At 45.5% G+C, this 17,595-nt stretch overlaps 1 protein-coding gene across 3 annotated transcripts in view; it reads left to right on the forward strand.

The window, feature by feature from the left end:
- Positions 1-15,851: 15,851 nt before the first annotated feature.
- The window catches only part of Bicc1 (BicC family RNA binding protein 1), a 218,674-nt gene continuing 216,930 nt past the window's right edge, over positions 15,852-17,595 (forward strand). For all 3 annotated transcript variants that reach the window (XM_041656541.1, XM_041656542.1, XM_041656543.1), the window contains exon 1: positions 15,852-16,162. In XM_041656541.1, coding sequence (XP_041512475.1) covers positions 15,973-16,162 — 190 coding nt within the window. In that variant the 5' untranslated portion in view covers positions 15,852-15,972. The remainder of the gene's footprint in view (positions 16,163-17,595) is intronic.

Raw genomic sequence — 17,595 nt, forward strand, 5'->3', positions numbered from 1 at the left:
CTGTATTATTGAGAGGGCATTAGTTATTTTCTTTGGAAGATATAATTAAGGTCTCTCCAATATGGGTCTAGGTTAGCAGATGGGGAACCCCAATGCCCTTTCCTACCACCACCTAAATCATGTGCCCAAACAAAATACAACCTATATCCCTCTTAGATTTATGAGATGAAATCCATTAAAGGTTCCATGGTGGTCTCAGGCTGGAGAGCTCTAAGAGGCAAATATTTATTTCCCAGAATAGCAGTGATCGGTGCTGAGCCGGCAGGAAGTGACTAGCAGAGCACACGTGGGCACAAAACACAGCTTCATGTGCAATCGAATCCCCGGCAGTTGCTTCCTCTAGTCCACCCAGGATTTCATTTGTAAAGACTGCTTCCTTTGGAGCCCAAGTCCTTCCTACTTGGTTTCAGCCCAAAGGTGAACATTTTTGGGAGAAGGTTAAATCTTTTCAGATGTTTCGGAGGTTCACAAAGAGGAAACACTAAACCGTCCTCTGGTGTGTGTTCCTTCCAGCTTCATGCTGCTCTGATGGGTTTGAGCATTCCTCGCTTTATTCAGTTTTGCTCAAAAACTGGTGTGTGGGTAAAAAAAAAAAATCTTGTCAAATGTATTCTTGTCAAATAAATTCTGAAAATAGCTGCATTGGAACTCACTTGGAAAAGTCAACCTTTCAAACCACGCGAAAGGTATTCTAAGATAAAAGTGTATATAAGTGTATATATAGAAACTCATCAACACAGAAACTAGTAGGTTGACTTCAAAACTGAGCCTATGTTAGTTCAGCTTTGATATTTGGTGGCTGTGTGTCCTTAGTTAAAAGACTTACCCTCTCTGAGTCTCATATTTCGCTTATCAGGAGTCATAATAAAAGAATATACTTTCAGCTGGGCAGTGGCCTTTAATCCTAACCCTTGGGAGGTGGAGGCATTGGATCTCTGTGAGTTCGAGGCCAGCCTGGTCTACAGAATGAGTTCCAGGACAGGCTCCAAAGCTACAGAGAAACCTTGTCTTGCAGAACCAAAAAACCAAAAACCAAACCAAAACAAAACAAAACAAAAAAATAAAAAACCAAACCAAACCAAAACAAAAGAAAACTACTTTAGAAGATTGTTGGTGAAGTCAGGGGTCAAGGTCTGTGGATCCACCACCTTCTAAAATCTCAGCATTTGGGAGACTGAGGCAAAAGGCTTGTAAATTTGAGGTTGACCTGGCTTGCATAAGGAAACACTGTCTTAAAAAAAAAAGGTTGTTAGCATTAAATGAAATAATAGACTAAAAGCATTCAGAAGCACAAGTGGACATTATAATATTTCCACAAATATTTTCTGTGATTTATACTTAAGTTGCCTTAAGATAAATAAAAATATTATCTAAGAAATAAACATTGCCATTTTAGTGACTACTCAGTTTTCAAAAAACATCCTTTTAGCTGAATGTGTTTTCTCTTAGTTCAGTGATTCCAGCCTCCTTCTGCAGTAGGTGTAAGATCCCCATGGTACAGATTGGGGGAGCCATTTGGAATTGGGACAGTTTGGGAGTATGAGCGATCAAATATGCATAGTAAAAATTCCACAGTGCTTGATGGTCTGCAGACGTTCGCTCTACCCTGGAAGAACAAAGGACAAAGGACACATCATGTGGAAAGAGAAGTCGCTGGCTCCCAGCGGACCTCTGTGCTCAGCATCGCTTCACTGCCCCGGCACTTTGCCTCATCTAAGAACGTGAATATTCCCGATGCCATCAATTTTAAAGACTTTATACATTTCTTTTTAAAAAGCATTTAAGAACATAAAATTTTTATTGGTGTGTGTGTGTGTGTGTGTGTGTGTCCAGGTACACAGTGCCCATGCAGGTAATGCCAAAGGAGGTCAGAAGAGGGCATGAGATCCCAGAGCTAGCATTACTAGCATTATGAACTGCTTAATGTAGGTGCTGGGAACTGAACTCCTCTCTGCAAGAGTAGTTTGTGAACCTCTGAGCTGTGTCCCCAATCTTATGTTTGTCTTTAATCTTATACTAATGCATTCCTGAATCTATGTATGTCTGTGTACACACACACACACACACACACACACACACACACACACACACCCTTGCTTTTTCAAGATGGGGTTTCTCTTTGTAGCACTGACTGTCCTGGAACTTGCTCTTTAGATCAAAGTGTCCTTGAACTCAGATCTGACTGCCTCTACTTCTCAAGTGCTGGGATTAAAGGCCTGTGCCACCATGATTGACTCATAGAATATTTTAAGTATGCTTATTACAGACACTTAATACTTTAAGCTGAAGTGTTTCCTATTTCTTTTTGTTTGTAGCCTGTCCATATTTCCCCAACCTCCAAACCTCTGCTCCCAATAAACAGCATGACTTGTGAATTAGAGAGACTGGCACCTTCATTTAGTTCTTGAACATTTTATTTATTTATTCTCTGTGTTGGTTTGAAAAAAAAATGGCTCCCAAATGGAGGGGCACAAATGGGAGGTATGGCCTTGTTGGAGCAGGTGTGGTCTTACTGGAAGAAATGTGTCATTGTGAATGTGGGCTTTGAGGTCTCATATATGATCAAGACATGCAATATAATATTTGTCATGGTCATGATGTCTCTTCACAGCAACAGAAACCCTAAATAAGACATTTTCTGTGCAACAGATTGAACCCAAGGCTCTGTGCACACTATCCCTCACTCTGAGGACTCTGTGCACACACTATCCCTCACTCTAAGGGTTCTGTGCACACTATCCCTCACTCTGAGGACTCTGTGCACACACTATCCCTTACTCTAAGGGCTTGGCCACACTATCCCTCACTCTGAGGACTCAGTGCACACACTATCCCTCACTCTAAGGGCTTGGCCACACTATCCCTCACTCTGAGGACTCTGTGCACACACTATCCCTCACTCTAAGGGTTCTGTGCACACTATCCCTCACTCTGAGGACTCTGTGCACACACTATCCCTCACTCTAAGGGCTTGGCCACACTATCCCTACTTTTTGGGAAGTCTAAGTTTCCATGTGCCAGCTCATCTTGACATACAAACACATGAGTAAGAATGTCTATTTTATGGTAAAAAAAAAGTCAAACAGAAAATAAATTTCAAAGACAGAAAATGCCCCAAATTTTATAATCCTAAATTTGGTGGTGAGTGACATTGTGAATCTTAAGAAATGAAAGATGAACTCAAGCCTCCTAAATATAATAAGAAACTTATGACAGACAACCCAAGGTATCTATTTTCTCTTAGCACAAATAGCATGTGTTTACTAGCTGGAGATGGCTGTGATTATGTGGTATACAGTAAAGGCCAAAGACAGGGGAATGAGTGGACCAGACCAGAAGGCATGCATTGGGCAAACAGCTCCCAGACAACAAATGCCATTGGTTTTAAGAAAGCATTTTTTCCCCTCTAGTTTTAGTATCTTTATGGATAACCTTTAGTTTTATGATCTTCATATTTTAAATAATTTGAGTACAAGGATTCATGTTCCATATTTGCTTCTAGGCAGTCACATGTTCAATAGGATAATTGAGTCATCTTTGGGGTATTGTATCAGGGTGTTCAGCCATGTGAAGGCTACCATGAATGTAACGTGTGAGTAGCGTATAGGCTCATCCTGCCACTCTCAAGGAAGGGTGACATGGGTATGTTGCATTTAGAAGCTGTTTTTCATTTATCAGCCACATGAAAATTTTAATGCTTTTTAGTAGGAAGGTAAAAAATAATTATAATTTTGAAAAAATGTCTTTCTAGTCATGTACGATTCAATATGTATGTATTAAAATTTATATTTAGTTCACACTTATTTAAAAGAAAATATAAAATATAGATAAGCAAATGACTGTTTTAAAATCTATAGTTATACCTAAAGACAATCATTTAAGCTCAATATATAGACATCCAGACTCTTAAACTATATCACAAGGTCACAGTCAAGATTTGGTTTTTAGATTTTTGTCTGTCTATCTATCTGTCTCTGTCTCTGTGTGTGTGTCTCTCTCTGTCTGTGTATGGAAGCCAGAAGAGGACCTGGGATTTATCCCAGAACTAGAGCTACAGGTGGTTGTGAACTGATATGGGGGTCCTGGGAATGGAACTTGAGTCTCCTGAAAGAACAGTAAGAGTTCTTAAGCACTGAGCCATCTCTCAACCCCACAATCAAGATTTAAAAGTATAGGCTGGGCGGTGGTGGTGCACACCTTTAATCCCAGAACTTGAGAGGCAGAGACAGGTGGATCTCTGAGTTCGAGGCCAGCCTGGTCTACAGAGCGAGTTCTAGGACAGGTTCCAAAGCTACAGAGAAACCCCGTCTTGAAAAAACCAAACAAAAACAAAACAGATTTAAAAGTCTAGGTTTTAAGACAACTGTATATTAATAATGTAACATATACCAGGAACAGTTGTCTCTGAAAGCTGCTCTCTAACCTGTATCGCTGTAGTGTAGTGGCTGACATGTCAACACTGAAAACATCTCTGCTTTCTGGTTCCCCGGCAGGTCACGGGAAGAGCTGGTGGTGTTCAGGCACCCCGTTACTGTACACTGGTGTGAAAGAAGGTGCTGGAGCGTTACTGAAGCAGCTTCCTGAGCAGTAGAAAAGGGAGAGGTTTCATAGTAGGTTGTGTTGATAGCCTGGTCAACCATGTCCTCTCTGAGTATCATCTGACTGGAACTGACCTGCTTTAGTAGATGAAAATGCAGTTGGTCTTAATTCTTTAGCCCTCTGTGTCTTTGGATTGGGGGAGTGTAATACATTTATGTCTGAATTGTCAGAGAAGGGCATGTTGCTGTTCATTATTTTCCGTCAATGGACTGTTTTTCTCCCTCCATCTTCTTTTGTGTTGTTTGCTTTTCTTTTATTGTTGTGTTTTGGTTCTTTCTCTACCTGTGTCACTATTTTAGGTATTTTAAAAGGACCATGATTGCCTCGGGGCCGATACAATATATCAAAGTACAGTCTTAAAAAGAAAAAAAAAGGCCAGTGGTGGGAAGATGGTTGAACCAGTAAACTGAGTACACTGTAAGCATGAGGACCGGAGTGTAGATCCCCAGCACCCACTTAAAAAGCCTGGAGTGGTGGCTGGGGAGCAGGGATAGAGATTGAGGATCGCTGGGCTTCACTGTCCAGCCCATCTAGCCAATTGGTAAGCTCCAGGTTCAGCTCTCTCTCTCTCTCTCTCTCTCTCTCTCTTTCTTTCTCTCTCTCTCTTCTTTGAAATGGGGTTTCTCTGTGTAACCCTGGCCATCCTGAAATTCACTCTGTAGACCAAGTTGGCCTTGAACTCAGAGATTCACCTGTCTCTGCCTCCCAAATGCTGGGATTAAAGGCGTGTATCACCACTGCTTGCTTTCAATATTTGCTTTTAGCTGTAAGCTTCTTACTTTGACATGTGGTCATGGCTGTTGAGCAGACGATCATTTCTGCTTGAAGTGCTCTCTGACGATTCATATTCTCTCTCTCTTCCTCCCTCCACCCCTCCCTCCGTCCCTCCCTTCTTCCCTCCTTTTTTGTTCCCTCCCCTTGAACCAACTGATCCTTGGTTCTAATGAAGAGAATGTGCAAAATACATTATATCACTTTTCTTTTAAAGATGTATTTATTTTACCTGTATGTATGTGTGCCATGAATGTGCAGTGCACCGAGGGGCCAGAAGGGGGCACTGGATCCACTGGAACTGGATCCATGTGGATGCTCATAATGGAAGCCAGGTCCTCTGCAAGCGCTCTAAACCCCTGAGTCATCTCTGTGGCCTCACATTATGTTACAATGAGTAGTTCATAAAGATAAGGAGGCATGACACTTATTTTCCCCTGGTTCCATGAGATGAGAACAAGCCCATGCTACTGTTGCCCTGTGGAAAAGCCCAAGCAGAAGGAAGCCAGCAGAGCCTCTAGCCCACAGCAACTGTGTTGCCATCATTCTATTGTTGCAGCAAATACCTGAGACAAACAACTGAAAACAAGGAAAGATTCAGATGGGATGGTGGTTCTGAAGTTTCGGTTCATGGTTCCGTTGGCCTCCTTGCTTTGGGTCTGGAATGGACACAGCAGAGGGAGCCCATGGCAGAACAGGTCTGTGTACCTCCAGGTGGCCAGCAAACAGAGAACAACAGGAAGGGGCTGAAGTCCCAGTGTCCCCTTCAAGGATGCAATCTCAGCAAACTCTAACGTGCTTCCTCTAGGTCCCACCTCTTAGCTGTGCCAAGCATTTAACACACGTGCCTTTGGGAGGCATTTAAGATCCAAACCATAATAGAGAGCAGCTGAGGTCCCCGACCCAAGAGCCTGTGAGGAAATAAATTACTCTAACAACCATATGTGTTGGAAGTCAGTCCTCTCTCAGCTAAGCCCTGGAGTGACACCACAGTCCTGGATGATTGTTTGAGTGAAGTCTTCTGAAAGTCATTCACCCAGGAAATACCAAGTTAAATGATGGGCATTCTTGATCCCTCAAAACCCAGAAATATCTCAAATATGGTTTTTTGATTTTCATCTTCTTTATAATGAAGTTTAAACAATATCCAAGACCCAGAAATGACAAATATTTGCCATTTTGAACTGCTAACGTTGGGAGTAGTTAGGTTTAAAGGAATGGATAATGGACACAGAATCACAAATGGCCGGTGGCCCAGTAAGTGTGTGGTAGTCCAGGCATTTGACTTCAGGGGCTACGTTTTTTTCTTCTTGTGACAGTGACTGGTTCACCCACATCATTCTGAGCTCCTTTGCCTATGTCCTTAAGCAATCATCCTTCGGGTCTTATCTGATTATGTTCTCTCTTCCCTCTGCCCATTGTTGAACTAATCAATTATTTTTCCAAGTGAGTAATTCCCTCAAATCATGATGATTGTGTATTATGAGCAACCCCCAAATATCATATCACATAATTTACATCAACATGTTTCCCAGTGTTGTAGATGGAGTTTAGTCTCCCCAAAATGAAACTTGCCCCAAGTTACATGATTAGAGAAAGTGTGTTTAAACACTGAATCTCCTGGTGTCCAGTTAAGGGCTATTCACACACATGGCCATAGCTTGTTGCCCATTCTGGGGGCACTCATTTGGATTCCCCCTCATCTCAGCTGGGCAAAGATTCTGAAGGGACAGGTTGAGGCATAGTGACTAGGATGTTTGTCTCCCTTCTCGTAGGCTCACCTCCGCTAAGAAGTCAGCAGCTCGTGTTTCTCGGGAGCCACCTGCCTTCTGGTCATTTAACCACAGCGGTGGATTCAACTGTGCAAGTGAGAGTTACATCGAGAGCCAACCGTGTTGGCTGCTGGGACTGTGTGTGGAGAAGCATTTCCTGAACCGGAGTGGAAAAGGATTGTGATCAGCTAGTCATGGCAGCCATGAAAGAGGCTGGGGGTGTGGTGGAGTGAGGACCGCGGACTTGGCCGTTGGGGTTTCTGTGGAGTTTGGTCCTGGGGATGACTTGGAGGATCTTCTCTTTCAGCTATGACCCATACTTCCCACGCATGGTGCCCAGGAAGGCTCCCTTTCAAAATTCCATTGGCTTCAATTCTTGGAAGTGATTTCTCCTCATTTGATGTGAGGTTTAGCACGTAAGTGGCAGTGGTGGCATTCACCTTATAACCCAGTGTGGCCTCAGAAGCTGAGCCAGCCGGGCGGGCTGAATGCTTTTCTGGCATTGTACTCTTTGATTCTGGCTAAACCTAAAAGTCACATTGCCAGTAGACTGTCAGTTCCTTAAAAAACACAATTGAGGAAGGACAACTTTACACATACTTACTGTTGTCTTTTGCCAAAACATTCCATTTTCTCAAGCTCCAGGGAGTCATGAGAACAGATTTCCATGTGGGTGTTAGTCCAGGAATAAAGAGATGGCAGGTAAGGTCAGCACTGTAGATCAAAAGCACAATTAACACGTGCTTTGAAACCCCGACAACAGAGGAAGCTGGGCGTCTGGGGCCAGAACACCTCTTTGGGTGGCGGCTTCCACACAGCACCACTAGTGTCTCTTTTTGTTATTTTTGCTTCTGGCAAAGTCTCCTCTCAGGAAATGTTCAAATTCACATCCCCGTGGAAGTTCATTTCCATCTTCAGTGTCCGTGCCTGGCCACACTCATCCATTCTGTTCTCTTCTTGATGGTTGCTTTAGTATCCTCTCAGTTTTAGCATTAAGGCGTTGAAAATACCATTGATAACTTGCTACATTTGAGAACTTTTTGTTGTTGTTGTTGTTGCAGATTCATTTTATGGAAACAGCAAGAGAATTCTAACCACTTTCTCGACAACTAGACAACTAGAAGGACTTTACCCTCAATTTGGAGAAAGTGCTAAGTAAGCCACGAGCAAATGATAAAACCCCTGGAGTAGCCTCAGGCTTCTTGGCTGTGTGGCTGTGACCTTAGATGAAGGTCAGAGGACAACTTTATAGAGCTCTCTCTCTCTCTCTCTCTCTCTCTCTCTCTCTCTCTCTCTCTCACCTGGTTTCTGGGGGCGGGCATATTGGGGCACTAGGCAAGCGCCTTTACCCACAGAGTCATCTTGCCAGTCTGACCAGATGGGTCTACGTTAATTTGTGTCACATGACATTCTGGTCCTTCTGGGCCTTCCCATGGATCTGACCTCTTAGCTGCCAATTGCAGAGAATGCTGCCGCCCTACCAATCACATTTAATGTCAGAAGAGTTTTGCTGAAATCTTTTTTCCCTGCGCTCCTTCAAGTAATTATTCCATGGTGACATAGATGTCTAAATGGAATGATAGACTAATTCCCAAGCATGACTTTCTAGCTGCACAGTTAGAAGCCCTTGAACCAAGCAATTGCTGGGGCAGGAGACACAGGATGGAAGACTTTGTGCTCTCCCTGCAAGAACTCAGGCACCGGCTATCTTACGATGACATTAGTGATGGTGATGATGACGATACAGTGATGGGAGCATAGAGAGTGCTTTAACGGGACAAGCCCGGTATTCCTTGGAAGGAAAAGGTAAGAGAAGTTGAATAAGCTGGCGGTGAAGGCCTAGGGAATAAAATGGAGGAGTAGATGCAGATGGGGAGGCCGTGCAAAGAGTTCTGAGGAGAGAGTTGGACTGGCCTGAACCACAAATAGCTCCCTGCTGTTGGGGTGTGCAAGGCAGGAGCCTGAGGTGGCCAGCAGACCTGGGGCCGGGGTTGAGCTCTGTGAGCTGTCTCCTGGGGAGTAGCTGGCCCTGTGTTGAGATTACTTAGACTTCATTGGATGCCAAGGGCTGAAGTGACAGAAAGGCCATGGAGCTGATCCCAGCTCTCGGGAGAGAGAGGTAGACAGGTCTTTGAATTCGAGTCCAGCCACGTTCACAGAGCGAGTTCCAGGACAGCCAGGATGACACAGAGAAACTGTCTCAACAAACAGACAAACAAAAAACAAACAAAAAAAAGAAGCTAAGAAATGAAATGCATGGATGAATGCAGAGAGGAGAGGGAGCAGTATACATTGTATACATGCATGACGTTTTCAAAGAAAAAATAAAACTATTTCAACAACTTAAAAAGTAGATAAGCCTCTTTAATATAAACTCTTGTGTCTACTACAAAACACCTAATTTTGGGGTCAGTATTTCTGCACTTTTCCTTAGAAGAAACAAGCCAGAGGACCATCATGCCTGTAAAAGAATGCTAATCCGTTTTTTCTTAGATTGTTTTAGGTAGCTTTTCAGCATGTGTCCATTAGTCAAGGTTAGATGTATATTTTTAAGGTAAATAGCATGAACATCTTATTTTTCTAAAAATTTCTTTTGGCTTTTCATGTTTTGTGAATTTGAAGACTTGTTATTGTTGATGTTGTTTTGAGACAGGACTTCTCTGTGTAGCCCTGTAACTCGTCTGTATACTAGGTTGGCCTTGAACTAAGAGATTTGCTTGCCTCTTCCTCCCAAGGTTGTGCGCCACCACCACCTGGCTAATTTAAAGAGATTGTACCTTTAAAAAATTTCAGAGTGTCTTTTTTTTGGGGGGGGGAGGAGGCTTGGTTCACTGAAGGCTCTGTTCCTATATTGGGAATTTCAAGTGGGTTGAAAAGCTCTCTCTTCCTCAAGAAATGAAAAGTTAAAATAAAACAAAACAAATAATGGAAAAAAAAGCGCCCAGGAAAACAAAAGACGTGGTTTCAAGTGTGGCTCATTTTTTTATGGAAAGAGCGTGGTTCCTTTGAATTCTTGGTTCTGTTATTTACATTTTTCCCCACTGCAACGATGATATAATAAAAATATGTTGCTTTAATTGCTTTTCCAAAATGAAAGTAATACACCCATATGACTTAACCTGAAATAAAAACCCGAAATTATATATATGTATATATATATATATACACACACACACACACACATATATACATACATATGCCTTCCCTCCATTTCACGCTTTCTACCTGTAGCTACTTCTGAAACTTCTAGATAGACTCTATTTCCACCCATGTACCTTTGAATAACATCTAAGACAGCTAATTCTCGATTTTCAAGGAGCTTTATTCACTATTTACCGATGTTTCCTCAGGAGTGATTTTCTTTCCCGTAAAAGCACTGCTCCTTCCTTCAGCCGCCACCACAGACACTTCTCAACATTCCAAGTTCCTAGTCTAGCCATACCATAATTTAGGGTAGGCCAGTGTTCACAGTTGGCATCACTGTACCTACAGGACATTGGCTACAGCTCAGCTGTGCCGCTTATACCAAGAACTCTGACATTCCTGCATGGTCCCTTGCTACACGTGGCCCAAACAGTTGGGTTTAAACATACCTCACATTCGCTTATGAATCAGTAATATCAAAGTCTTCACCAAGTATCTTAAATGCCTTTGAGTATTGCTGTACTTCAAGAGCTCAGTTATGTCCAGAGGAAATCGCCATCTTCAGACTTCTGGCCTATTTCAGCCCAGGTTCTTCTTGCACTGTTCTCTTGAGCCACTCCTTAACGTCCATGTGCTAGACCATTTGGGCTCCATTTTCTGTGTTTTTTTCTACTTTTTGCTTCATTCTCTTATTTGGGGTACTATGCAATCTTCAGTAGCTATCATAGAGTATAATGAAAATTCTCTCTCTCTCTCTCTCATCCATCCATATTTCTATTTTAAGATTTTTTTTAGATTTGTGTTTAGTTGGTAGTTTTGCATTTGAAATGATTTCCCAATAGGCATTGCTCCATGGCCTTCTAGTTCCTGATACTGAATGTATTTGATGAGACTCCTATTTTCTCTGTCTATACCCATGAAGCAGTGTGCATTTGGAGAAAATCTCAGGACAAGCACCCTGAAGCAATTAGAGATGGTGAGTATCCACATGAATGGAACAGTCCAGGCCACCTCAGTCTTTCACAGACACAGACACTATTTTTAAAGTTGGCGAAGGCTCGGGTAATAGATTAGTTGGTAAAGTGCTTGCGGCACAAGCGTGAGGATCTGGGTTCGATCCCCAGAACCCATGTATAAACTCCAGGTGTGGTGGAGCATGCCTATAATCCCAGTTCTGGGAAAGCAGAGACAGGCAGAACTCTAGGGCTCACTAGCCAGCCAGTTTAGCCTTCTTGGCAGGCCATGGACCAATGAGAGACTATGTCTCAAAAAACAGTACGGAAGATTCCCGAGGAATGGCAGTGGCTGTCCATCTTGCTTCCACACACATGTACACATGTACACCTACACACAAATCGCAACATTTTCTCAAAAAGCAAAATCAAACCCTCTACTTTCCTGAGTCCACTGAGAGCTCTTGTTTACCCAAATCTCATGGCAGATTACCTTGACACTTACTGTCTTAGGAAAATAAAAGCCATGAGACGTAGGAATTCCTGTGCAGGAAAGATGGAACCCAACAGCTGGCCTGTGGGTTGACAGAGGAACTGTATCTACTCGTCACACAGTCTGCTTTTCTCCTGTTGTTGTTTTACTGATGGCTTCAATGCTCTGAGGTATCAAGACTGTTTTTGGTTGTTTAGTTTCTACCAACTGGATGTCCCCCCCCCCCAGGCCTTTAAAATATACTCAACTCAGACACCATGAAGCCAATCCCTTAACGCCAATCAACAGTCTTTGCTCTCTACCCAGTTTCCTCGGGATTTCCACTTTCGTACTCAGTGAGACATCTCCCAAAGTCTTTCTTTCTCATTTCATTGCTTGTGCCCACTCTCAACCATCCCACTAGAGTCTACTTCTGACGTCCCAGTGACCCCTAGCAGAGACTGTCGACCTCCCCACGCTGTGAAGGCATGATTGTGTTCTCATTTGAGAAATCTCTTTCTCCTGAGCGCTCTGCTTTCCCCCTTTTCTCGCTGCTGCTTCGATTTTCTCCCATGTTCTCTAGACTGTATGTAATCCACACATGCCAGAATGCTATTTCCTGAGCTTGTTTTTTCTTCTCGTTCACCAGCTAAGCCCTATTCCTGGGTATCACTGGAATGATTGCGCGCAGGCAAAGATTGTATTTTTCTCTCAATCTATGAGCCCAGCACTGAAGTCTACACTGTTATATCCAACTGTTTATTTGACATCTCGTCTTAGAGTTCTCTAGGATCCAACATCTTGAAGTCGATGTTGTGATCATTCCTCCAGCACAGAAATCTCACAGTAATCTCTCATTCGGCCCACAGCACCAACCTTTCTCTGTGACACCATAATCCTGTGGACACGTCCTTCTCCATCATCTCACATCCCATCCACCGCTAGTGTACTGGTGACGCTGTGGAATTACTTCCCACAAATCCTCTCATGACTCTCCACGCTCCTTCTCTTGGATGCCATTAGCATCCATGATCTGAGATGCCTGGGGAGTGTCTACATGAGTTTATTCCTCTTCTGTCCTTGCCCTGTAATCTGCTCTCTAAACTAAATACAACTATAGTGGCATCTCTTTAATGCTCAGATTTAACCACCCCGCCTTTTATCTAAAGCGTTTGTGCACTTCCCTTTTGTTCTGAGAATGAAGATAGCCACTCAACTGAAGAGATTGGGGTGTATTGTGTCCATAACTCACCTTTGACTCAAGCCCCCCCTCCCCCCGTCTCGATCTATCCAATCCCTCATTGTCCTGGCCCTGCTGACCTTCTCCCTGCTGCAGGAATGGGGGGAAGAAGGCCACCACCTCCTCCTCCACTGAGTGTCTGTGTTGATCCCAACTTTCACAGTGGCTTTCTGCTCAGTTTCTAGCCCCTGCAGGGTTGGTCTCTCCCTCTTGTGCCTCAGTTTTCTCAGTCATAAAATGCAGGTAATGGTGAAGGCTACTTTCAGGGACACTATTCCGATCCTATCATACTTTGCAGGATGACCCTTCTCTCCTTTCTCCTGTCTGCCTAATTTTATTTTTCTGGAACAGGTGAATTCTTGAGTTAGTCTTTTGACAAGCATAAGTGACCTTTTTGAACCTAGTTAGTCCATTGTAGGTTTTTCTCCTGTCTTGAGTCCCCCTTTACAATGGTTGCTATAGGGCAGTGGTTCTCAACACACAGGTTATGACCCCTTTGGCAAATCTTTCTCTCTAAAAAACATTTACATTATGATTCATAACAGTAGCAAAATTACAATTATGAAAATAATTTCATGTTCTGGATCACTACAACGTGAGGAACTATATTAAAAAGTCACAGTATTAGAAAGGTTGAGAACCATTGATACAGGGACTATTTTATACATACATTTATCTTGTGGTAGCACCCCACCTTTGTCTCCAGAAGGCCAGTCTCAAGAATGCAAGGATTATGTCTTTCTTTGCTCACCATTCCTCAGGCCTAACACAGCACTCAGAACACAGCAAGGTTCCCACAAGCATTTCCTCCCAGAGAAAGAGGATAAATACCCCGATGGAAGTCTGTGGGGTGCTGCCCAGTAGACCCTGTGGGTGGTAACTCTGTTTTGCTGAGGAATCACTAATGGCAACCAGAAGAATCAGAGGACTCACTTTCGCAGGGAGCAGCTGAGTGGGGTGTTTGTTCTTGGGTCAGTGGAAGTCACACTAGGCGGGAGTATAGGGATCATGGTAGAGGTATAGAAATAGGTTTGATTCTTGCTCCTTTCCCTGATTCAATGTGTCCCTAATCAAGCCACTTTCACATCTGTATGTTACACTGATGCTCCAGCTCAGTCAAGTAGGTGCAGATCCTGGAAGAATTTAAAACTTACCTTTCTCTCTCCCTCCCTCTCCCCCTCCTTCCCTTTCTCTCTCTCTCTCTCTCTCTCTCTCTCTCTCTCTCTCTCTCTCTCTCTGTATGTTGTTGTGTGAGTACAAGTGCCAGAAGAGGGCATCAGATACTGAGCTTGTGTGATGGGCAGTTGTGAGCCATGAGTGCTGGAAATGGAGCTCGGGTCCTCTGGAAGAGCAGCAAGGACTCTTAACTGTTGAGCCATCTATCTAGCTTCTGATTTTTAAAAATTCCCTTTCCATACTTATTTGTGTATGTGCGTGAGTACATGTTCCAGTGTGCTTTCATGTTGGCCAATGGACAACTTGCCTGAGTTGGGCCTCTCCTGCCTCTCCTGTGTCCTTTGGATCCAACTCAGGTCGTCAAATTTGGCAGCAAGAGCTCTTACTCTCTGATCCACCTCTCCTGCCTTCCCCACTCCCACTAAGGGTTTTGATTTTCCTTAAGCACACTATATGACTACCTATGGGCCCAAGTGAATAACACGACTCGCCCCAGGTGTGATCCTACTGTTTCCCTCTGTAGCACAGTGACATTCTGCCATCTTCGTCTTCCTCCGGAGAAGAAAAGACAATCTTGTGCTTTTGGGCATTCAGTGAAAGGCAGTGTGAATCTGTGTGGCGCGGAGGAGAGAGTTCCAAGTTCATACCGGGGCCTTGTCCTCTGAGCTCCACACTCAGCTCTGAGAGCAGTGGTGCATGCCCGGGTCCGGAAAGTCAGGATCAGAAGTTGCAGCCCTTCATCTGTGGGCAGCCTAGGACAGAGAGGAGCTCTCAGCCTGCTCAGAGGACCAGGCAGTTAGCTCTGATTCCGGGTAGGGATAGATGCTTCAGGTTGGTGAAACTACTGTCATCAAGGGCAGAAATTAACAAATTCAGAGAAGGGTACATCTTCCCATCCCTATCTCTTCCTCGAAAATACAAAGGATCTGTAGAGGAGATGTCCCTTTACTGCGCATCTTTGCATGGCTCTTGCTTTGGCAAGGTGAAGGGCGCCTTGGATTGGAACGGTTAGGTACAGGAATGCTCAGTCAGGTCTGCTAAGTTGAACGTCACCTTTTTCACTATTACCGTTCACATGTCACTTATGGGACCGGCTCAGGGTGTTCCGTGGGTGTGTGGATGGGAGTGGACTTTCGAGTGCACTTCTTGAGGGCTTCAGCACCACGCTGGGTTTTAACTTGGCCGAGTGGAAAGTTTGGAGTATCCTGAGTATGGACAGAGATGAAGTCCAGGAGTAGGGACAGAAAAAGTGAGAGTAGGTGATGCAGGTGTGGCTAAGTAAGCTTGTGTGCCTGGCGGGCACGCGGGAACTTTGAGCTTGAACTTGGCCTTGCAGGAGGACACAGGAATCTGTGAGTTCTCAGAGGGATGGACTCGGTGGGGAAGCACAGAAAAGTGGCAGTAAGTGACGAGGGCGCCTGCGGGCACTCGGGGAGCGCCGGGCTCGAACTTGGTGAGGGTGTCCGAGAGCCCGAGGGTCCCCGCGAGGGGCAGGCTTTCCGGGCGGGGCCGCGCGGCGTGTGGACGTGGTGCGTGTGAGAGGGCGCGGGCCGATCGCTCCCGCCCGTCGCTCCCCGTGGGCTGGCCGGGCCAATGAGCGCGCGAGGCGGCGGGGCCGGCGGCGGCCGGAGGCGCGGGCTGCGCTCTGCGCTTGGAGCGGGCGCTGCAGGCGGGGGCGCGGGCCGGGGCGCAGCACGGCGCGGTGGGGCGGGGGCGGCGCCCGAGGCGGGGATGCGCAGGGCTTCCCGCGGTCACGGCGGCGGCGGGGGCACGAGCTAGCGCCGGCGCGCGCCGAGCCAGAACGGCCCGGGCCGGGGCGGCGGCAGCCCGAGCGCCGCTCGCACCATGGCCGCGCAGGGCGAGCCGGGCTACCTGGCGGCGCAGTCGGACCCCGGCTCCAACAGCGAGCGCAGCACCGACTCGCCAGTGGCCGGCTCCGAGGACGATCTGGTGGCCGCGGCGCCCCTGCACAGTCCCGAGTGGAGCGAGGAGCGCTTCCGCGTGGACAGGAAGAAACTCGAGGCCATGCTCCAAGGTAGGCATGCCCCTGCTCCCTATCTCATCTTAGGGGGCCCACTTCGCGCCCAGTCCGCGCACGGGACATCCCCCACCCCCACTCTGCCAGCTCGCCGGACTAGAGGCCCAAGTTTGTCCTGCCGCCCCCTAAGTTGACATTCGTACTTCGGAGATGCCAGCTGCAGCTGGGACATCTGGGCCGTGGCATCCCCAGACGCTGGGACCGCCCAGTGTGACGGACTCTGCCGGGCTTCTAGTAGCCAGGAGTCCCAGCTACCCCTGTCGCGTCTTTTCCCTTCCCTCGCCAGTATCCGCTTCCTCCAGCTAGGGCCTGGTCTGGTCGCCTGGAAAAGCGCTGCAGATGTCAAGGCTTCAGCTGGGAGCCCCCGCCCCCACGCTGGAGGATGGAGCTGGAGTAAGTCACCCAGGCGTGGGGATCCGTGTCCTGGCAGTGCGAGGATAGCATGTGTCAGGGGAGCCGGGCTCCTAAAAGACATCTTGAGTTACATTGAGTTCATAAACTTCTCCCTTGCAGCTGTGGGAATCTGACTTTGTCTTTCATAATTTGGGGATTTTTTTTCCCCAGTTTTTTTTTTTTTAACTCTTTAGAGTTTCTAGGACTTTCCCAGAAAAAAACAAAACAAAACTTTTTTTGCTCCATTGGACAGACTGGAAACAAATTCTGATTTACCACGTTAGCGGGAATGGTAACAAGTCCAAGGTCATTTTGACCTTTAAAATTTTCATTCCCAGCCTACCTGTGGTCACCTGTGTGGCTCACCTCCCACATTCAAAGTCAGAGATGAGGTAGCTGGGCTGAGCATTCATTTTAAGACTTGTGAAGAGAACTGGTCTCTGGTCTCAGGAAGGAAGACTAGTGAGGATCCGGTAGCTCTCATCCCTCATCTTGGAAAGCTCGGAGGTCTACAGACTCGCTTTTATGGCTGTCGGCGTGACTTATTTTGACTTTATCAGTCTATGTATCGCAGTATGGAAGCGAGTTATTCCTCCCTGGAAATGCAGTGGCTTTTCAGAACAATTAAGAGGGTCATTTTAAGAGAGAACAACATGTTTTCCCAAACAATAACTTGGTGGAAATAAGGATCAGGAGTGTTTGGCAGGCCTTTCTGGAAGGGCTGAGAACTCTCCCTTTTTGCTTATTTGTATTGGTAAACATTCCGAATGCCATGTCTCGGGCTCATTTTCCCTTAAATTATGTAACTTCGTAAGAAAGTAATGGATTTGAAAATTGCAGCCGGGTTACATTTCAGTAATGTTCATGTGCGATGCTTTCTTATTAGTGTAGCAAACAAAATGTTGCAATTATGTTGCAGAAGCATTGTAGGATTGTTTGTATTGAACCTTAAGATCCCAGGCTGATCCGTTTCAACCACTTTCCCACTTAGTTGAGTTGGAAAGAGGATGAGCTGTTAACTCGGAAGAACAGGGTGG

Source organism: Microtus oregoni, unplaced genomic scaffold (assembly GCF_018167655.1).
Source record: "Microtus oregoni isolate MIOR12 unplaced genomic scaffold, Mior012 000007F_ref0000211, whole genome shotgun sequence".
NCBI lineage: Eukaryota > Metazoa > Chordata > Mammalia > Rodentia > Cricetidae > Microtus > Microtus oregoni.